The sequence below is a fragment of the Limulus polyphemus genome, unplaced genomic scaffold (genome assembly GCF_000517525.1).
Source record: "Limulus polyphemus unplaced genomic scaffold, Limulus_polyphemus-2.1.2 Scaffold533, whole genome shotgun sequence".
Lineage (NCBI taxonomy): Eukaryota > Metazoa > Arthropoda > Merostomata > Xiphosura > Limulidae > Limulus > Limulus polyphemus.
The window spans coordinates 291306-315735 of NW_013666143.1; the positions used below are offsets into that span (position 1 = coordinate 291306).

At 34.9% G+C, this 24430-nt stretch overlaps 1 protein-coding gene across 2 annotated transcripts in view; it reads left to right on the forward strand.

The window, feature by feature from the left end:
* Positions 1 to 22814, forward strand: part of LOC106458925 (potassium voltage-gated channel protein Shaker) — a 41669-nt gene extending 18855 nt beyond the window's left edge. Inside the window, exons 1-3 of one of the 2 annotated variants that reach the window (XM_022385302.1) lie at positions 3823 to 4793; positions 5078 to 7374; positions 21230 to 22814. In XM_022385302.1, coding sequence (XP_022241010.1) covers positions 5746 to 7347 — 1602 coding nt within the window. In that variant the 5' untranslated portion in view covers positions 3823 to 4793; positions 5078 to 5745 and the 3' untranslated portion in view covers positions 7348 to 7374; positions 21230 to 22814. Of the gene's footprint in view, positions 1 to 3822; positions 4794 to 5077; positions 7375 to 21229 lie in introns of those variants that run through there. The other variant, XM_013918493.2, reaches the window with a different exon arrangement.
* Positions 22815 to 24430: the final 1616 nt, after the last annotated feature.

A 24430-nucleotide genomic window follows, 5' to 3' on the forward strand; every position in this document is an offset into this window, starting at 1 on the left:
CTTATATTAAAGTTTTTCTTCATTACCCATTTAACCCGTCTCCAGCCATTATAAATATATACTTTGTTAATGTTGTTGTGCTAAGGATTCTTCTATAGTAGGTGTCTGTGAGTTGTTGGCGATAAATTAAAAAATAAACGAACAGCACTCACTCCACTTGTTTTCAAAATAATATATATATATTCGGAACTAGTTAAACGTGTGTACAATAAATTCTTTACACTACAGAGATCATAGGCGTGTCATAAACGCTATATAGCTCTCTTCTTCTTGTCAAAAGTCCACTTAAGCCTATTCAATTGTTTTAGTATTTCAGTTGACAAGCGGAACTATTTTTCTCTATTACTATCCGAGTATAGTTCACTTACTTTATCGTCGAGTTACAACGGTTGTATCCTATATGTATCCTTATGTTTATTTTGATGTATTTAAACTTTTGTTTACATATGCTTAGTTTGCCCTTTTTACAATATTTGTGCTATTTAACCACAAATGTTAGTACAGTGATGACGGTTACCAACATTTGTGCTTTTTAACTGCAGAATGTATCTACGGTCACGTCCAGTAACAGTGTTTGTGTTTTTAACCGAGGTTTTATAAGATAGCATTCTAACTTTCGAGTGGGAAGTTGCTCGTCTCAGACTGACAATATTTTTTCTTCTAGATGAGTGAACAGACAGAGAAGATAACTGGCTAATTTCGGTTCAGTGTACGTTTCTTCTAATATAAAATCAGCCACTTTTCACCGTGCAGAATTCACAGGTTCTAAACCCGCAGGGCATTCTTTATCGGTTACCATGGAAACATTATTACATCTACATTTTAGTGTAACTCAAACCAATGCGTCTAGACAAATTTTACTTTCTCTGGTGCAATCCTCATAATAGTAACACCTTCTGAACTAAATAAGAATAATTATTTTTGTTCTTGCACAAATTCTATAATGTAACAAACACACATCAAAATGGTGTCAGCACCTTACGTAGTTCTACTCCTCTAAAGAAACATGATCAAATATAAGTTTGTCGCACTAGCCATGTTGCAACACGAGCCCCTGGGTCTCAAAGGTGTGAATATTGTGTATGTTACACGTGGACTTTTATGTGTTTTATGTGCCCTGGGGGGGGGCAGCTGTCCCACCTACACGTACAGTAACTCAAAAAGCAAAAGAAAATAATTATTTGCTTCATGCGCTGTCATCGACTCCCTGTCCCTAAAATATACAGAAAACTTCATTAATACTCCCTAATCACGCCTAGTGACCAATAAGTAGCCCCTAACAACGTCTAATGACCAATAAAAGCCCATTCAATCGGCTATGACAGTATAACTTTAGGGTGATAACGATTCCTTGTCGACAAATGTTGTAAGGTTTTTCTATGTGTTTATTCTGTTTTAAATCTTCATGAACGTGGAATTTGTTACAGAGATGTTGACGTTATGAACATAAACTTCTGCCACGATCATTTAGAGATTTCGGAACAAAATGAAAAACATTTTGAGTTAAACGACAAACAATCACCAGCCTAGAAAAAAATAACATTTTTACTTATTTTTGGTTAAAATGAGAAACACCCTCCTTGCGTCGCTAGCACAGGAATAAGAATGATTTGAAATATAATTTATTATAAATATGTTATTGTAATTTGGTATGTTTCGCACGTGTATTTCCACCGTTCTTTGTCTCCAGCATCGTTGCTTCTTCCACTTCTATGTTTTCTTTCCTTTCCACTCTTCGTGCTAGATATTATTTTTACAGATTTACTTTACCTTCAGTACAAGTTAATTTTAAACTTTGAATGCCAAAGATATTGTTTGGTAGTTTTACCTTATCAAACCCAGCACCATTATCTATCTGTGTATTCTATTCTATTGATGGTTGTATTTATCCAGGACCATTCATCAACAGAATAGAATACACGGGTTTCTTGTTTTGTGAATCTGAGTGGAAAATTTGATAATATGGATGAGTTTACATGTGTTGTGAATTCTTGTAAAAAAAAAAGAAATTGTGATAGTATTAAGTTTTTACTTGGTGTTATTAATACGAACAGAAAATATGATAATGAGTTTATGCCTTTTGATGTGAATTTAAACAGAAAATGTGATAATATAATGAGTTTATGTCTTGCGTTGTGAATGTAAACAGAGAAACGGAATTCTCAGAGGTTAACTGTTTTTATCAAAAGATCTGATCTAAGGGGCTCAAGTCCCGCCATCTCGTGGTGATACAAATAAGCGATGTGGAATATATTTTGATTGTTTTAGTAAAGTAATGTTGTTAATTATCATCCGTGTTTCAGTTAAAACGTATTTTCTGAGGGTGGAAATAGTTTCTAATTAACCTTACTATAAACATGCTATTAACAAGCTCTGTCGATTTATCATCTGCTAATTGTTAAGTTTGCAAACTTACACAGAATTATATATATTTGATTTGTTTCAAAGTGAAATAAGTTTCTAATCTTAAAAGAGAATACTTAAAATATTTATAGCTTTATAGATCTTAGCATGGGTTAAGAATCCATTAAGTACGTCCCCTGGGGTGTCAGCAGTTAGTTTACGGACTTACAGTGCTAAAACCCGAATTTGACTCCCTCTGGCGGAAAAAGTGCATTCAGCCAATTAAGTAGGTTTGCACTAAAATAATAACAGCAACCGTACTGTCCGCCTCCTCCCGTTCCAAGGGCTCAGTCATAAGTTTTAGGAATTATAACACTAAATATCGGTTTTCGATACTCGCTGTTGGCAAAACACAGATAGTCCATTGAGTAGCTTTGTGATTTTAAAGAATTCTGGGTTCCATGCTCCTTTCAGAGATTCCACTGTGTAGCATTGCACTAAAAATATCCACACAAAGACAATCAAAGACCTTTGTATTAATAACAAATAAACAATAACAGATTTAAAAACAATAATTTTATGCGACGTTAAGTTTTCAAATGCTTTACTACAGATATTCATCACAGTCAAAGCTTGGGCAAGTTTTGAGTTAGTATTAAAAGAAGGTTATATTTTTATAAGTATTTATCAAAATGAGTCACCATAACATTAAAACATTGTTAAGTACAGTGTTTATATTAGTATGATAACACAAAGACATTGTCTCGTATAGTGTATGCAATAGAATGATTTATTACGGTATTGTTTCATACAGTGTATATATTGAGATGATGGTATCAAAACACGTTTCATACAGTGTTTATATTTGGATGATTACATTAAGTTGTTATTTTATAGAGTTTTTATATTGCTATGATAGCATTAACACATTGTTTCGTAAATAGTTATATTAGGATGAAGACATTAAGACATAGATATATGTCCACTTTTCCTAAGTTACCACTCAAACAATTCAATATGCTCTTTAGAATTATCGATTGTTCCTCTAGACCTAGGTGTCTTTATTGTGGATTTTGTGCTGCCATCTGTTAGTGCAACTTGACATGAAATATGTTACCTGATTAGTCATGTTTAGAAAAAGTAACGACAAACTCAATAATAACGGAAGAAAACTTTTTTTTTTGTGTATGAGGTGGGGCATGAAATGTTTTCTTTAAATAAAATCTTCTGAGGATAAAATCGTCTTCATTATAGGTAGTTTATAACAACAAATATTTCTACTGTAGAGAATCGCTTCGCTCTATTTCGAAATATGATTACCTGCACTAGCCGTCCCTACTTTTGAAGTGGTAGACCAGAGAGAAGTCAGCCAGTCAACATCATCTACCGCCAGCTCTTGGGCTACAATTCACCAATGAATAATGGGATTAACCGTCATGTTATAACACCCCCACGGCTGGATGGGATTCGAACTCGCGACCTTAGATTGCCCTAACCACCAGGCCATGCCACATCAGGATTAATTATTATGCTCCTTAGTGTTAAAACAATTTCCTTCTTAGTTGCATTGTTTCAGAACATTAGTTGCAAGTGTTAGAACATCATTTAGTTGTACGGTGTTAGAACAATATGATTCTTAGTTGCATAGTGTTAGTTTAGTTTAGTTTCATGACGTAAGCAGATCACGAATCTAAAGCCTTATCATTCGACAGACTCTCTTGAAATAAAGATTTACCAAACGATAACTAGCTTTATTTAGTCCAGCTTGCTTGACACCAACGTTGATATGGTCTGTATATTTGTTTAAAATCTGCTTAGCACACTATTAGATTATCATCAATTACTTGTCCAATGAATTAACTCATTCCGAATTGGTAAGAACCAAACGATTGTGTTAGAGTGAAAAAAAGCTAATTTTTATCATTTAACATAACCCTTGTGGCGTTTTATAAACATAGAAAATTATGAATGAAGGTATAGATATGTAGTGATAGAACAAACATTGTAGGGATATGAAGGGAGAGGTAATATAATAAAGAAGATATTTGGAGGGAGATGTGAGCTAAGAATAGATATAATGTACAATCTGTCTCAGGTAGTCAGTGATATCTTGAATAGATGATGTTTGGAGTAACTCTAATCTAGATGATGTTTAATCTGTTTCAGGTAGTCAGTGCTGTCTTGAATAGATGATGTTTGGAGTAACTCTAATTTAGATGATTTTTAATCTGTTTCAGGTAGTCAGTGATGTCTTGAATAGATGATGTTTGGAGTAACTCTAATCTAGATTATCTGTAATCTGTTTCAGGTAATCAGTGATGTCTTGAATACATGATGTTTGGAGTAACTCTAATCTAGATGATGTTTAATCTGTTTCAGGTAGTCAGTGATGTCTTGAATAGATGATGTTTGGAGTAACTCTAATCTAGATGATCTGTAATCTGTTTCAGGTAATCAGTGATGTCTTGAATAGATGATGTTTGGAGTACATCTAACCTAGATGATCTGTAATCTGTTTCAGGTAGTCAGTGATGTCTTGAATAGATTATATATAGAGTAACTCTAATCTAGATGATCTGTAATCTGTTTCAGGTAGTCAGTGATGTCTTGAATATATTATGTTTGGAGTAACTCTAATCTAGATGATCTGTAATCTGTTTCAGGTAGTCAGTGATGTCTTAAATAGATTACGTTTGGAGTAACTCTAATCTAGATGATCTGTAATCTGTTTCAGGTAGTCAGTGATGTCTTGAATAGATGATGTTTGGAGTAACTCTAAGCTAGGTGATGCTTAATTTGTTTCAGGTCGCTGTTGTCGTGGAAACAGTCTAATGTGAAGCAAATAATTTTTTTTAATATAAGAAATCGCAAGTTAGATCGTTTGTATAAACATTGCGATAACTATCACTTTATTTTTCTAAGAACAGCTTTACTGTTGCTGTTTATGAAAGAAGGTTGTGAAGATGAATTCCAGGGCAAACAGAATGTGACCTCGCTGCCTGTAGTGATGCAGACCAGCCTCAATCGATTTAGCCAAGTTGGCCGGTTTGCGCTTCACAAGCTGCATTTCTCATTTTCCAGAAGAGCACGGGGATGACGTCACAGCTTGTGATGGCGTTCGTGTCGCGTGCTGTAGCCGGGCAACCATTGCATGAAGACAAGTCCAAGTGGTCTCTCGCGACTTCTCTCAGACTCTGACACTAGAGCCATTTCGGCAGTGGCTAATAAAGATATATCATACTGGAAGGTGTAGTGGGCTACGTCCGGACAGGCGTCAAAATTCTTATCAATTTTACCAAAATTTCACGCCTGCGGTTATGCGATAAATGGTATATAACTCCCGTGTTGCGGCCGCGGCAGACCGACCCGGGCTACCGACGGCCGTCTTCTAGCAAATCAGAGATGAGTAGTCAAGAAGCCGGTAACGGCAACTTATATAATTACCAACGTAAATCTTCTTTTCTCCCGTCCTCCTCCAGGTCCCTACCGAAGCTTACGGGTGAAGATCACTGCACTGACGGAGAAGGCCTGCTGGGACGTCTAGGTTTCGGTCAGCTCAACTGTAGCGGCAACTTCGAGCCTATACCTCATGATCACGACTACTGCGAGCGGGTTGTGGTTAATGTCAGCGGCCTGCGTTTCGAGACCCAGCTACGGACACTGAACCAGTTTCCGGACACACTGTTAGGTGACCCTACTCGTCGTATTCGTTACTTTGATCCACTCCGGAACGAGTACTTCTTCGACCGAAATCGGCCAAGTTTTGACGCCATTCTCTATTACTACCAAAGCGGTGGAAGACTTCGGCGACCAGTTAACGTCCCTCTAGACGTATTTGCAGAGGAAATTAAATTCTATGAACTGGGCGAGGGGGCGTTCAATAAGTTCCGGGAAGACGAAGGATTTATCAAAGAAGAAGAGAAGCCGCTTCCATCTCACGAACTGCAGCAGAAGATGTGGCTTCTATTCGAATACCCAGAGAGCTCACAGGGCGCACGCGTCATCGCCATCATCTCTGTCGTCATTATCCTCCTATCCATCGTCATATTTTGTTTAGAAACTTTGCCGAACTTCAAACATTACAAGGTCTTTAACTCGACTAGTGGAGTGCTGAGGGTCGTTGAGGATGAAGTACCAAAACTGACCGATCCCTTCTTTCTCATAGAAACCTGTTGTATAGTGTGGTTTACCTTCGAATTATTGGTGCGATTCCTGGCATGCCCTAATAAGCTGGACTTTTTCAAGGACGTGATGAACTCTATTGACCTTGTAGCTATTATCCCGTACTTTATTACCCTAGGGACAGTGATGGCAGGAAAAAATCCCAGGTCCCCTACATTTGGCAACGAGAGGGGCAGTAATAATCAAGCCATGTCGTTGGCTATCTTAAGGGTCATCCGTTTGGTGCGAGTCTTCAGAATTTTCAAGCTCTCCAGGCATTCCAAAGGCCTGCAGATTCTGGGCCGGACACTAAAAGCCAGTATGAGAGAACTGGGTTTACTCATATTCTTCCTCTTCATTGGTGTAATTCTTTTCTCTAGCACTGTTTACTATGCCGAGGTCGACTCCGAAAGGTCCTACTTCAAGTCCATTCCAGACGCCTTCTGGTGGGCTGTTGTAACCATGACAACTGTGGGGTACGGAGACATGCGTCCCGTGGGAGTGTGGGGTAAGATTGTGGGCTCATTATGTGCTATCGCAGGCGTGCTAACAATAGCGCTTCCGGTTCCAGTGATAGTTTCTAATTTCAACTACTTCTACCACCGAGAAACCGATCAGGAAGAGATGCAATCACAAAACTTTAATCACGTGACGGCTTGTCCTTATTTGCCAGGAACAGTGGGGCTTAAGCCTTTGCAGGAATCTCCGAGTGAGTCCGACTCGGACATCATGGAACTTGAAGAAGGGGCAATGCGAACAATGGATGTTTTGGACAAAAAGCCTAACCCCAAACCTCAGCCAATTAACAATATCAGTGCACTTGGCACAGAAACTGATGTGTGACAATGGAGTAGAAGTGGAACTTATTTCGTATCCTTTCATTGTTTCTTGTATTAAGAAAATATAAGTTGTTTTTTTGTTTACCCACAATATAGGCTGTGCACCTAAGGTCCACAAAAAGGTAAGCATTAAAAAAATACTTAAAAAAATTCGTCTGTAACATATACCAGGGAACAACATGAGTGAGAGAGGTGTAAAATTTAATTTTGAATTTAGATCAAACTTTTATGACATCAACAAATATGTTAAGCTATATATTATTTTAGTGTGATATTACGGAAAGTCCTATCGTTGGACAATCTACTAGTGTCACATGATGTAACGAAAAAGTAGCGTAATGAAATATAATATTATAAAATATAAAGTTTCATAACAAGAGTAGTATAAAGTAAAACAATGACACAAAATGTAGCATAAAGTATCATTGTGTAAGTACTATAGAATAGCATAGTGACACACAATATAGCAAAAAGTAACATAATGTATGTAACTTTCAAACTTCTCGTTGTGGCAGAAATAACTTTGAATTTGTAGTTCCACCAGCTGTATTGTCAAAACACTGTTGTTGAGTAGTTTTACTACACCAGCTGTATTGTCAATACACTGTTGTTGAACAGTTCCACTACACCAGCTGTATTGTCAACACACTGTTGTTGAATTGAAATTATTCAACAACAGTGTGTTGACAATACAGATAGTGTAGTGGAATTACATAAGCTGTATTGTCAACATACTATTGTTAGGTAGTTCCATTTCACCGGCTGTATTGTCAACACACTGTTATTGAGTAATTCCACTACACTAGCTGTATTGTCAACACACTGTTGTTGAATAATTTCAATTCATCAGCTGTATTGTCAACACACTGTTGTTGAGTAATTCCACTACACTAGCTGTATTGTCAACACACTGTTGTTTAATAATTTCAATTATACAGATGTATTGTCAACATTGTTAAGTAGTTCCATTTCACCGGCTGTATGGTCAACACATTATCGTTGAATAGTTTCAATACACCAACTGTATTGTCAATACATTGTTTAACACACTTTTGTTGAAACTATAACAGAGTTAATAGCTCTAGAGTACAGATTTGAAAATTTGTTGAGAGTTTGAAAGATAAGGTCACTGAAATTTTTTATTTTCTTGTGTTTTGCCCATGCCTGAGAAAGATAAACACCTTATCTATTAGTATTACAATCACCGGTATATTTCAAGTGTGGCTTCATGGAACTGGCTGTTTGCACTAAAACGTGTTTTGAGCCAAAGTCAACACAACGTCCAAACAAACGTATACTGATATCTACAATTTTTACAACCTCTCATAACGTCCAAACATACGACGATACTACTCTCGCCATATTAACATATGGTGATGCATTGAGTTTTGCCTCTCACATAGTACAATAATTCAAGCCTTACCAAATATTCACAACTACTTGATTTTACATTTTCAAAACATTTCTTTCACAAAGGTTTACCAATGAATTCGAAATGTAATTCTTAAGAAGGTATGTAAGTTACAACAAAACGTGACTTTGTAAAAGAAAGGTATATCAAATGGAAGTTCTGAAACTCAAAAGTTTATGAGTCGTAACGCACATGTGTATATGAACAAAAATAGAAACAATGATTTCTTCCTGAAACAGAAATTCAATACATCTTAACACTTGATAATTAGAATTTTGCAAAGAAATGCTGCTTCTCTTATATTTAAGAAAGCATTCCTTTTTCACGAATTACACAGACACGGAAATGCTTTTAGATTCCCAGATTATTCACATATAGAGAGAGAAGTCTGCAAGTGTCCAGTTTGGTGGTCCTTCACATGTGGAGAGAGGTCTGTAACTTTTCCTGTTTGGTGCTTATTCACATGTGGTAAGATGTTTGTAAGTGTCCCAATTTGGTAGTTCTTCACATGTGGGAAGATGTTTGTGTCTAAATTTGGTACTTCTTCACATGGGGAGAGATGTTTGTAATTGTTCCAGTTTGGTGCTTATTCACATGTGGTAAGATGTTTGTAAGTGTCTAAATCTGGTGGTTATTCACGTGTGGAGATATGATTGGAAGTGTCTAAATCTGGTTATTCACGTGTGGAGATACGTTTGTAAGTGTCTAAATCTGGGGATTCTTCACATGTGGTAAGATGTTTGTAAGTGTCTAAATCTGGTGGTTATTCACATGTGGAGAGATGTTTGTAAGTGTCTAAATCTGGTGGTTATTCACGTGTGGAGATATATTTGTAAGTTTCTTCATTGACCACACTATTTGCTGTATTAAGCTTCACTTCAGTCTTCACTAATAGATTGAAATGGACTTGAATAACAGACTTTGCAGTATGCAGCCTACTGTGGATTATTTGACAGTAAAGGCATGGGGAATGGTGTTAATACATGACCCACCATACTGCAACTCAACCCATATTATTGATAGTGTTCCAGTACTGGGGATTATGGGTAATGGTGTTAGTACATGACCTACCCTGTAGCAACTCAACCCATGTTATTCAGGTGTCTCTAAGCGCTTCATTATAGAAGGAACATATATAAATGTATTCGAATTTTCAACGTTTTTTTCTTACTATGATAGTTTGTATGTTGCGCAGGTGTGATAGTAAGTGAACGTGTGGCCCTAGTTGTGTTTTGTGTCATCCTTTGTTAATGACTAACTAACAGCACGTGGTTAGTACCACCAAAAAACAAACCTCAACCAGCTCTGAAAGTCAGCAAGGGGGAATGAAGTCATACAAGCTGTGGCTGTGGTCCCAGCGGTTAGTTCACGGATTTACAATACTAAACTTTGGCGGTTTGATTACTGGCGGTGGACAGAGAGCAGGAAACCATCGTGTAGCTTTGTGCTAAGAAACAAACAATAGCATCTGTGAAACCTCTACTTATATCAGTGCAATGTCCCGAGAAAAGATGATCTTGTGTGTTAATTTATTATTCTTACATCTCCATGTTAACTGCTGCTATTGTTGCTGTTTCTTACATCTCCACGTTAGCTGCTGCTACTGTTGCTGTTTCTTACATCTTTACGTCAGCTGCTGCTATTGTTGCTGTTTCTTACATCTCCGCGTTAGCTGCTGCTATTTTTGCTGTTTATTACATCTCCGCGTTTATAACAAACATCAACAATAGCAGTTAACGTGGAGCTATAACAAACATCAACAATAGCAGTTAACGTGGAGCTATAACAAAGAGGAAACACAGCAGTTAACTTGGGGCTGTGAGAAATGTCAATAATGGTAGATAAGGTGGAGATTTAAGAAAGAGAAACAATAGCAACTGAGGTGTATGTGTAAGTAATAACAAAACAGCAGCTAAGGTGGAAATATATGAAATACAAATAAAAGCAGGTATCGTGGAACTGTAAGAAACAGCAACAATAGCAGCAGCTGACGTGAAGATGTAAGAAACAAGAGAAAAAGCAGTGCTCCACATTAACTGCTATTGTTGATGTTTGTTATAGTCCTACCTTAACATCTATTGTTGATGTTTGTTATAGCTTCACGTTAACTACTATTGTTGATGTTTGTTATAGCTCCACGTTAACTACTATTGTTGATGTTTGTTATATTTCCACCTTAACAACTAATGTTGATGTTTGTTATAGCTCCACTTTAACTACATTGTTGATGTTTGTTATATCTCCACTTTAAGAGGAAAACTTTGTATTAAGTTTTTGTTATGCACAGTAAACAATGGCTACGATATTGTTAGCGTTAGACAGTATTTTAGCAGGAAAACATTCTGCTAAGCATAGGATATGTTTAGTGTTAGACTGTACTTTTAAAGAAAACGTTCTACTAAGTATTTGTTGTTCATATCAAACAGTGGATAAAATATGATTAGTGTTTAACAGGAAACCTTCTGTTAAGTCTTTGTTGTACATAGTAAACAATTGATAGGACACTCTTAGCTCTGTATTAGAACTGTCTTTTCTCGGGTTTATATTTCTTATACAAATTTTCTTGTCTATTATGACGAACTCGTATCTACAAAAGAAAATCGAAGATTTTTCATTTTTCACTAAAAACGTTAGATTCTTCCCTGTACGTTGTTAGAAACCTTCATTTGTTTTGTTTTTGGCAGCAACAGTAATTAAGTCACACGTAGAACAACAAAAATATTTCTTTCGATGTATTTTTTGTAGGTGTTGTGCTAATCTGGTGACGCTGTTGTGATGTCATGAGTTTGGCGTCTCTGGCAGTCAATTAACACACTTAACAGTTGGCACATTTCCATAGTATACAGTCATTTTCAGACTGACCCGTTTATTATCAGTAAATAAGGATTCTCTCTGGCATATTCATTGATATTGCAGTTTATTTGGCTGGAAGTTTCTATGTTAAAACTACAGTGTTTCTTTAAGAGGGTGGATATTGAATATGTTATCATAATTTAATTTATCTGCTTACAAAAGAGATTGAAAGGATAATTTGATTGTTAAAACTTGAGGAGATAATACTTATTAAAAAAGGCTGAAACATAAATCAACAAAAAGGTTGAACAAATAATTTAGCTGAAAAAGAAAAGGCTAAACAAATAATTTGGGTCATAAGAAAAAGGCTGAACAAAGAATTTAGCTGAAAAGAAAAAGGCTGAACAAATAATTTGGCTGAAAAAGAAAAGGCTGAACAAATAATTTGGCTCATAAGAAAAAGGCTGAACAAATAATTTGATTCAAAAGAAAAAGGCTGAACTAATGGTTTAGTTGATAAGGAAAAGGTTGAACAAATAATTTGGCTCATAAGAAAAAGTCTGAACAAATAATTTGATTCAAAAGAAAAAGGCTGAACTAATGGTTTAGTTGATAAGGGAAAGGCTGAATGAATAATTTGGCTCATAAGAAAAAGGCTGAACAAATGATTTGGCTCATAAGAAAAAGATTGAACTAATGGTTTAGTTGATAAGGAAAAGGCTGAACGAATAATTTGGCTCATAAGAAAAAGGCTGAACAAATGATTTGGCTCATAAGAAAAAGGCTGAACAAATAATTTAGCTGATAAAAAAAGCCTAAAAAGATAACTTGGCTGATTAAAAAATAAAATATGAGAGAAAAGTTACCGACAGATGGTATTGATTCATTGCAGCAACGCGTGCAGAACTTTGGCCTGCCTGAACAACCTAATGGAAAATTTTTAACTTGACGATGGCGTTAGTTTTGCCTGGCATGCTTCTAAAATGGAGATTCTTTTACGAATTAAACTGTATTTTGCATTTCTAATGTTCAATGATACAGTGTTCGTGATCCGTTGCTTCGTAACGAATCTCTTTTTCAATTTATAATGCAGCTTAGACTTAACCATCTTGGTACAGTATTTGTAATCTGTTGCTTCATAACGAATCTCTTTCGAAGTCATAATGCAGCTTTGGTACAACGTTTATAATCTATTTGATTTAAAATATATTAGTTAGAGACAGTCCGTTTAGATTTAACTCAAACTTTATTCATTAAAAAATCGATAGTTTTGTACTTTATATTTTCTAAATAGATATCTTCAAAACACGTCTCTGGTATTAAGAGGAAAACTCAGTGACGTAAATATGGTTTCTTTATTATAGATATTCCTTTATCTGTGATAACCAATCATACTATCCAGGAAAGTATCTAACGACTTTTATGTTATTCAGTGATACATTTGGATAGACATGGGAAGCCTAACATAGGAATCAATTATCCACTAATCACTGAATAATATTTCGTTTCTTGTCTTGCAGTAAAACACACACGCCTTCTTTATAACACCAGGAGATCGCTAGAAGGATACACTGAAGAGTCAGGTGTTATTGCAACGCTAAAATTCGAGGCTCAATTCTTTGTGGTAAACAATAAACAAACCAAGACTTATACGTAATGGTAAACGAATTCGTTGACTAGCTATGTGGATTTCTTGGTACAAAGTTTCGGAATCCTTCTAGAAGTGATATCACCATGGCTCATCCCCTTGGGAATAATATCATTGTGAACTGACCACCGCTTGAACAAATCAAACATTTAATTGAGAAAATAACTTACCGTGATTCTGCCTTTCTGTGGCCGTGACTCACGAAGGTCGTGACATACCAATTTTGATTTTATAATAAGTACGAATATCGAAAACAAATTAAAGTAATTTTTTTTTTGGAATCTGCCTGTTTAGATTAATTTAGGAAATAAACATCGGATTGTACTTGTTTGGGCAAGTATGACTTTAATTTGGAAGTTCTGTAACTTTAGTTCAGTATGAGAAAACATGGGAGCTTCTTACGACCGTAGCTTATAGTAAGAGCATACAAACGGTTAAACTGTACGTACCTTTATATACACAGTATTGTTCTGACACTAGTATGTACACGGTGGTTCACTTGGCGATGTGTAGCAATGTTAACACAGCTGTGTGTGTGTGTAGCAGAATTGTTAACGCAGCTATATCTGTGGTAGCAATTTTAACACAGCTATTTCTGTGGTAACGATTTTAACACAGCTACGTCTGTGACAGAAGTGTTAACAAAGTTATATCTGTGGTATCAATGTTAACACAACTATTTAAGTGGTAGCAATTTTAACACAGCTATATATGTGGAAACAGTGCTAACAAAACTATGTCTGAAGCAACAATGCAACTCTGCAAATTTATGCGTGTGTCTTCTAACGATTCGTTTTAAGATGTGCAAGTGTAAACAGTCAATAGCTGGCTGATGTTTGAAGATGTACAAGTGTAAACAGTTAATAACTGGCTGATGTTGTGGAATGTATAAGTATAAACAGTCAATAACTGGCTGATGTTTGAAGATGTACAAGTGTAAACAGTCAATAGCTAGGTGATGTTTTAAGATGTACAAATGTAAACAGTCAATAGCTATCTGATGTTTGAATATGTACAAGTGTAAACAGTCAATAACTGGCTGATGTTGTGAGATGTATAAGTGTAAACAGTCAATAGCTTGCTGATGTTGTGAGATGTATAAGTGTAAACAGTCAATACCTGGCTGATGTGAGATGTATAAGTGTAAATCACCAATACCTGGCTGATAATCTGCCTAATTGGTTTTGAAGAACAATAATATTGTGAGTGTTCTTACTTTCTAAGTGGTTAATTTAACTTTAAATATGTATTGACCGTTTAACCAAAGCTGTAAGTTGATGTTCGGAAGGTTTGCTGATGCGATATTCATTCTATATTGAGCGCGTTCTCAATTTTTACAACTGAGTGAAAACATTTATCATTTTTATTAAACAAGAACTAAAAATACAACATAAATTGTACTTGTTCTCCTTTCATGAATTCTTGCCTATCTAAATCAACATTGCTTTCATAGTTCGGACCTTGAGGCACTATATACTTGGTTACCTTGACAACGATAGATGAATCTTTATGTTTTATGTATTGAGTTCCTATAACAACGAAAGATGTGGTTTCAAGCCCCGTAAGCTGTGTTACTATGACAACGAAAGATGGGAAAGGGTAGATTATTATTATCATTATCATTTTCTTTGAAACACTTGAAAAAATAGAAAAGAACATATGTTTAAATATTAATATAAAATGCTAATTCAGAAGTTTTAAACTAGCAATAATTACACTGAAAAATTCACACTAAAGTAATGCATACATTACAAATCTAAAACTAAATCATTAAATGCTTGTATTACAGAGTTCACATTAAATGTTGTATTATGTATTTGGTGGTAAAATAATGCTTATGTTATTCATCTAACATTCAATGCTTGTGTTATAGATCTAACACTAAAATAATGTTTGTGCCAGATTGAACGCTAAACGTTTGAGTTACAGATTCCGTACTACATTCCTGTGTTACAGATTTCACATTAACATAACGCTTGCGTTACTGATCTCACGCTGAAGGCCTGTGTTATAGATCTGATATTATTCACGTGTTAAGAAGAAAGTGTAATGAAATGAATTCATTTACTTGAACTAGTGACGTTAGATCCTACTTTTATCATACCTCATTAGATTTAGAACATGCCTCAAAGTTTATATGTTGCTACTTTAGTTTCAGTAAAGTCATCACTGTTCATGTGATGTTAGATTAGTTTTAGAATATATCACAAACTTCATATGTTGCTACCTTAGTTTCAGTAAAAGTATAACTCTTATGTGATGTTGCATTACTTGATGCTGTCTCTTAGATAATATGAAAACGGATTGTACCATAGTGTGATACTGTTTGTTACATAACATAAAAACGGATTGTACCATAGTGTGATGCTGTCTGTTACATAACATAAAAATGGATTGTACCATAATGTGATGCTGTCTGTTACATAACATGAAAACGGATTGTACCATAGTGTGATGCTGTCTGTGACATAACATGAAAACGGATTGTTCCATAGTGTGGTCCTGTCTCTTACATAACATAAAAACGGATTGTACCATAGTGTGGTGCTGTCTGTTACATAACATGAAAACGGATTGTACCATAGTGTGGTGCTGTCTGTTACATAACATGAAAACGGATTGTACCATAGTGTGGTGCTGTCTGTTACATAACATAAAAACGGATTGTACCATAGTGTGGTACTGTCTGTGACATAACATGAAAACGGATTGTACCATAGTGTGGTGCTGTCTCTTACATGACATAAAAACGGATTGTACCATAGTGTGGTGCTGTCTGTGACATAACATGAAAACGGATTGTACCATAGTGTGATGCTGTTTGTGACATAACATGAAAATGGATTATACCATAGTGTGGTACTGTCTCTTACATAACATAAAAACGGATTGTACCATAGTGTGGTGCTGTCTGTTACATAACATAAAAATGAAACTTCTCTTCACGTGGTTTTATAGCATTAAAACGTTTTCCAAACAATATATTGACAGTAAATCTGAAGTAAAACCAACTAGTGGATGGTATTTTACGGAATCAGTACATATACAATTACTTCACGTAAAAATAGAAACATGAAACTACAATAATCTAAATAAGAATAGTTTATTTGTTTTGGTTCTTGTTAAGCACAAAACTACACAGTAGATATATATGCTCTGCCCACTACAAGTATCGAAACCCGAATTTTGACAGATTTACCTCTGAGCCACTGCGGAGGGCGTAAAAATGATATAACAAACTAGTGTAACCTACGTAACGTATATAACATGTCTGTACGGAATAGGTCAAGGTTATAACAAACTAGTGTAACCCGCGTAACGTTTATAACATGTCTGTACGGAATAGGTCAAGGCTATAACAAACTAGTGTAACCTGCGTAACGTTTATAACATGTCTGTACGGAATAGGTCAAGGTTATAACAAACTAGTGTAACCTACGTAACGTATATAACATGTCTGTACAGAATAGGTCAAGGTTTTATTAGTCGTTTCGCAGGAATTATAAGGGACACTACATTTTTCCTGTAACGCAGTATGTAATGTAACTGTATACAACATGTTGATCTAACGTACTTTTTTATTAGTTAGTGATTTAATCCCCGTTCACTGTAGATTTTAACAGACGTTTATTAGAATGTATATTAGAACTTGACAAATTATAATGTTATTTTACACGACGTGACATATGAAACTTAAACACTCAACACGTGACTTTTAGTTCGGTACTTCGGTCAGGTTGTGGTGATCGCATATTTATCGTTGTTATGTGTTAGTACTTATGCGATTATCTAAGTCCAACTGGTTAGTTAGTAACTAATTTCATTTTATTTATATTCATTCATTTATATATTTCTATTCTTTTTTTAATAATACCTTCACAGTAATTACTAATTCACAATACGATCACAGTACGTACATAACGAAAACTTAAAGTAGCATTCAAGAACAAAAACCTCATTGTGAATATGGACCCAGTTACAGCATCCCTTGTGAATGTGGACCCATTTATAGCATCCCTTGTGAACATGGACCCACTTACAACATACCTTATGAACGTGGACCCACTTACAGCGAATGTGGGCCAGTTTATAACGTAACTTGTGAACTTGGAACAATTTACAATGTTTCTTATGGATGTGGACCCATCTACAACGGCCTTTGTGAATGTAGACCCATCTCCAAAGCTCTTTGTGAATGTAAGCCCATTTATAACGTACCTTGTGAACGTGAATCCACTTACGACGTTATTTGTGAATGTGGATCCATTCATAACGCCCTTTGTTAATGTGAACCCATTTACAACGTACCTTGTGAATGTGAATCCACTTACGACGTTATTTGTGAATGTGGACCCATTCATAACGCCCTTTGTTAATGTGAACCCATTTACCTCCTTGTGAATATGGACTATAATATATTGGAGTTTATTTGTTTGTTTTTGGAAGTTCGCTCAAAGCCACTTGAGGGATATCTGTGCTGGCCGCCCCTAACTCAGAAGTGGTAGACTAGAGGGAAGGTAGTTAGTCAGTACCACCCTCCGCCACCTCTTGCGTTACTTTTTTACCAACAAAAAGTGTAACTAACCAACAATTAGTCTGCAAGTCGAGAGCCCTAACCATCAGGTCATGGCAGCCCTATATAACAGATAAACAAAAATAAAGATCAACAAATGCTAGAATCTAATAGACATACAAAACAAGTAATATCAATCTGTCTGCAATAGCCTATCATACGAGAGAAGATCATACACGAAACTGGACTATTGCTAAAATAATAGGATATGAACCAAACAGAGAAAAAGAAAGACAGGAGAAGTCCATCTAACTGATAACATTAAACCTGCCTGTTAAACACTGAAATATTTAGTTGTTTCAACACACTAGTTTTTCTGTCAAGCCAGTTTATAATACAAGCCATTACCACCATACTCCTCTGAAGATGGCAGAAGCTAAGGAACTAATTAGAAAATTAGTTACCTATTAATAAATAACTTGACTTAAGTGATCGTATAAGCGAATTAAAATGGCTTTTATTTTTTAATCTATACTCATCTAGTCAGTGTTGGTATACGACTGAGTTAGTGGCTGGTACATCTTGGAAAAAACATTTTTCTTCGTTTCACATGTTACAGTTCGGGTATTCTTGTTGATCGACATAAAAATGTATTAAGCCTAAACTGGAAACATATTGTTGTTTGTGTTGCTCTTTTTTACTCAGATCTATATTATTGTCTATCTACATTCTATTCACCACAGGGAATCGAACTTCGGATTTTTAGCGTTGTAAGTCTGTGAACTTAACGCTGGCCCCCTGGGTGAAAAAATAGAAATAAATGACATGGTTAAACATTAAGATATCTTTGTTTGTTTTGATGACCATATATTTTAATTTGACACTTCGTTATTCTAATTTTTATATTTTGTTTTTATTTTTAAATTAATTACTGTATGAATTTTACCACGTCATTTTTCTAGCAATTTTGTACTATTTTAACTTGCTACAACAGCGCATCCAATAAGGGAAGCTGCTGCATGCTCTGCTCGCGCGATCGATAAAATCCCAGGATTTAGAATCCACCGCTAGGTGTCAGTAGTATCCTGAGAAGGCATATTTATTAGATTTGCCGTGAGATATTGATCTGGCAAAGTCAAACAAGTTTCGTGAACTGCTGTTTATTTATTTTTCCAAAATATTTACAGTTAAATTATATGAAATGCTGTTTTTTTCCCATATTTTTGACTTGATAGAAAAAGAACTTTAACTCATTTTTGCTAATTGCTTCCGATACAGTCTATTAGGGTTAGCCAAAACTTGGTGGTTTAAGATCACTGATTCCTACATTACAGGAAACGCTGCTTCCAGTTTGAACCTTTTGTCGATAAAATCATAATTCATTATGGAGGAACTATTCAGACAAACAAGAGTAACTCAAGAATTGGTGGTGTGTGTGTAGTTTACCAACTGCTTTCCTCTGCAGATTAGGGACTGCTATACGCAGATAACCCTTGTGTAGGTTAACATTCTATACAAGCAAAAAATAAATAAACAATCAAGCTGTTTAATACACCTGTAGGTGGATTTTGTATTTAAAAAATGAAGACAGAGACAGCTTCTAGCATCGCAATTTCATCTTCTCAATTTTTAATACAAAACATTGTACTCACTACAAGAAAGTCTAGACGAATTGTTAGCGTGAAACAACAAAAACTTGACCTTAGTACATTTTGCAGAAACTTGTATAAACAAATAAATATTTACAATTTTCAGAAGCTCAAAATGCTTAAATGTTACTGTACTCAAATATAAGTTAGTTCAGAGTACTTCATTGATTATTTTAGCTCATATTATCTTTCGCTAACGGCAGTAGTCCATCTCATGGATTTTGAAAAGGGGCTAATTTTGATATTACCTCTTTGTTAATAGACTAATATTGTCATTCTCCGGAGGATCCAGCGATTCGCAAGTTATAACACAGACACAAACATTTTTTTGTTTTCAAATAATAGTTTAGAGATCGGGCATAGTTTAAAATGATGCTCCGAGATGGCGTAAGCATCACAAGATATTCTTAAACGAACTTTATTAGTAAAATGTAGGCCGATTAAACTGCTTGTCAGAGCATGACAATTTAACTTCCAAAATGTATCCATTTTAATAAGATAATTTGTATAATATTTTAATACAAAGTCCATGCATTTCTATCACTTATCGACGATAACAACAACTTTCTTCAAAAAGTACAACAAAACAGTTTCATTATAACATATTTTATAATTGTCCCTCAAGACCTTAATATATCTGATCCGTTTGTTTTGGATATAAACATTTGTTTTCAGTTACTACTTTTGAATTACATATGGATCGATTGTAGCTCATTTGGATAGTTTATATCTAAGCCTAAGAACGTTATTGTTTAGGATAAATTTTGTTTTACGTCTTCGAGATTGTTGGTTCCCGATAACTCGGCGGTAAGATAGAGGCGTGACAACCCTAAAATTCTGGGTTCGATATTTATGGTTAGTACATGGCAAGTAGCTCATTGCACAGCTATGAGTCTAACAACAATATCCAAAATATAAATCTTCAACATTGCGTTTCATCATATGTCATTCTCATACCAATGAAACACCTGTATTTCACATATCATCTTGATATCTGGGAACATAAAGATACCTGTTTTACACGTGTTATTTTGTTATAAATGGTACATCACCATCTCAGTATTTCACACTTTATTCTGAGAAAAAACTAGCAGTTTTACAGGAAAGAGATATGACAAAGAAGATAAATATATTGTTTAATTCGTAGTCTCTTGTAGTAAAGGGATATAAGAGATAGGTTACACCAGTTTTGGGTGGAAAATATGCAATCCTCCAGTTCTTCCCTGACGGCCCGGCATGGCCAGGTGGTTAGGGCGCTCGACTCGCAATCTACGGGTCGCGGATTTGAATCCCTGTCACACCAAACATGCTCGCCCTTTCAGCCGTGGGGGCGTTATAATGTGACGGTCAATCCCACTATTCGTTGATAAAAGAGCTGGCGGTGGGTGGTAATGACTAGTTGCCTTCCCTCTAGTCTTACACTGCTAAATTAGGGACGGCTAGCGCAGATAGCCCTCGTGTAGCTTTGCGCGAAATTCAAAACAAACATCTTCCCTGATTCACTGTTTGTTACGTTTACTTTGCATAATAGCTAACAACGAACACCAATGCCTTTCCGTTTAGTAATTCGAACCAGAGAAACATACTTCTCTGTTTGAAACAAGGTAGGTCTTCTTGCTACTTGTTTTACTCTTAGCTTTAGTACTACTTATTTACATGACTCGTAACATATTTTATTATTGACATATAATTTACTTTTAATTATATATTATTCACTCTGGACGTTACACTACTTGGTATTCTGATAAAATATCAAATAATAGTTTTTTGTAGAATATAATCTTTTAACAGAATAATATCAACAAAACGATTTCGAGTTTTAATTTTAAGTTTTCTATGAAGACATCTGTGTTCCGTAACTTGAATTTCCAGTTTTTCGACTGAAACTACATTGATGTGATGAAATCTTCAACTCTGAGTCAGCTAGCCACCGTGAATAACCTGCTTCTACTCGTCGTTTGTACTTGCTCTTCTCAATGGACAATCCAGCCAATGAAATAGCAAGGCGAGATTTTCTGATTTTGCAAAAATGCCAACCTTCTTGTTTTATGAAAACAACGAGTACTTCCCTGTAAATAGGACCAAACAAGCTTTCCCTTCGTTCACAGACGAGCCATTAAGAACAAACTTTAAAAATCTCATTAATTTGTGTGAGTGAAGTGTATCAAAACGTATGTAAATGAATTTAAAGATATCTAAGATATTTCTAGCCCAAAACGTTAATGTTTAGATGTATAGTGTTATTCTCCATTTTCAGAATTCCACTTCTCATCTTCTGATATAACAGAATATCGCCAGATCATCTGCTGGTTCTAATCCAACAGGACATCAAATCTTGAGTTGTGGTATTATATGTAACTCCACATTTATAATATTGTCCTCTGTTTAATAAAGAAATCTATTTAGAATTTATTTAAGAACCAACAAACGAAGATTTGGTGTCCTGTTAGATGAGAACCAGCAGATCAAGATCTGGTTTCTTGTTACATCAGAACAAGTAGATCTGATATAACAGCACACAAGATCTTGATCCGCTGGTTCTGATTTAACAAACCATTTTATCTCCATCTGCTGGTTCTGGTTTAACAGAATACCAAATCTGGAGTTCCTGGTCGTTATATCTAACTCCATCCTTGTAACATTTTCCTCTTCCTGACAGAGAAATCCATCTAGAATTCCTTTAAGAGTAATGCAAAGTTAACTCGTGGACTTTTTCAGTTTCTTCTCCAAAGTGCAAGATGCTGCCTACGTTTCAGGGTGAGTGAAGTTAACATTGAAGGAACAGAACATCTACCAAAGCCATTCTCTGGCCAGTAAGTGCTCTTATTCTCCATGTGTTAATAAATAAAAGTGGATTTTCAACATTGATTTGAATGGATCACGGTTACTTTAACCAACAGTTGGACTACTTTATTATATGAAGAACATATATTGTACAGAAGGTGAAAATTTCTTCATAAAAGTCAGATAAGCGTGAGGCAGGTAAACTACCCTCAACTAGACAGACTTAACTATGCATAATGGAAAGAAACATGATGGTGCTTAGAAAGCTCATTCCAAACACAGCAAATGGAAGAAGATTCATCCAAATGATCGACCAGTTTTTAGCCTAAGTTATTTTTCCTTGCATTGTCTAATATTGATAATGTTTCCGTAGAAAAATCCATTTTTTCTTTGTAGTATAAAAAACTTTCTATGAATGTTTCAAGCGCCAGATGATCATAGTTCTAGTACAGCAACGAAGTGACCGTCCAGGATTAGTTTATCTTTTGTTTCTTTAGCTGAAGAGGACTCGAATACATCTGATGAACAAAGACAGTTTTACTTCTTTGCATGATGTAATTTCCTTCCAGTGTGTAGATGTAAAAGTAACTTACATTTTGCCAGAAGTTCGCTCTATCTACTTGCTTTTTATTACAACTAATGAACCATTGCAATAAAGTGCTTGATACGGTGACATCAGTGTGTGATTGATTAGTGACTGCACGGTTTGTAGCATTGGTGTACAACTCAAAATGTGCACAACATTAACTTTCATATCCAATCAAAGTAATTACTTGTATTATTTCTTCTACTGGTAAAATTTAGAAAGTGGTTTAGTTTTAACTGGAGAAAATATTCCTCGCTTAACGACAATTTGTACACTTTGAAATTCACCAAAATATAAATCGTCTTCATCTGTAAATGCATAACATTAATGCTTTAAAATCGGTAAAAAATTATAAAGTTGATAAATTTCGCTTAGCATGACATTCAGAAACATTTTTTTTACTGAATTAACCTAATCTAAATATGATCATATGTCAAGGTATAATAGTTACCTATCTGTACATCCTGGAAACAACAAGTTTTATATCTCAAGAAAAGAAAAATATGAAAGTGTAGTATTTCCTGTTTACTTATAAAATCTAGAAAAATGTTGTTTGTTTATAAAATCTGAGAAAATTCACCATTAAGAAAAAAGCTCTTAAATAAATATATCTGTTTATTTACAAAATCCAGAATTAAGAAAGAAAGTTATTTAGTTATTTTTTACTTATAAAGTCCGATGAAATCCGCAATTACGTAAAAAATTCTTAGGTCTATTTCGTTTACTTATAAAATCCGAGAAGGTTCATCATTATGTATGTATGGTAACACTATGTTAGGTGGTTGTTGTTAAGCGCAAAACTACACAGTGAGCTAATTGTGTTCTGCCTACCTTGGCTATCGAAACCCAATTTTTATCTACAGACTTACAGCTGAGTCACTGGGGGAAGGGGTGTTACGATATTAGTAAATGAACATGCTATTATATATAGATAGTAAAGCTCTATTATTAAAGAAACACATATACATGATAATGATATATTAGTAAAGAAACATTATATACATGGTGATGATGCATTAGTAAAGAAACATCATATACATGGTAATGATGTATTAGTAAAGAAACATACACATGGTAATGATGTATTAATAAAGAAACATATCATATACATGATAATGATGTAGTAGTAAAAACATATCATATACATGGTAATGATGTATTAGTAAAGAAACATCATATACATGGTAATGATGCATTAATAAAGAAACATATCATATACATGATAATGATGTAGTAGTAAAAAACATATCATATACATGGTAATGATGTATTAGTATAAAGACATATACATGGTAATGATGTATTAGTAAAGAAACATATACACGGTAATGATGTATTAGTATAGAGACGTATACAGATAGTAATGATGCATTAGTAAAGAAACATATCATATACATGGTAATGATGTAATAGTAAATAAACATATCATATACATGGTAATGATGTAATAGTAAATAAACATATAATATGCATGATAATGATGTAGTAGTAAAAAACATATCATATACATGGTAATGATGTAGTAGTAAAAACATATCATATACATGGTAATGATGCATTAGTAAAGAAACATATCATATACATGGTAATGCTATATTAATAAAGAAACATATCATATACATAGTGTATACACCATTTCGATGTTCGATACCTCACTACTATAAAGGCTTGGGTGGTCTGAAGTTTCATTGGTGGTAGTGTTC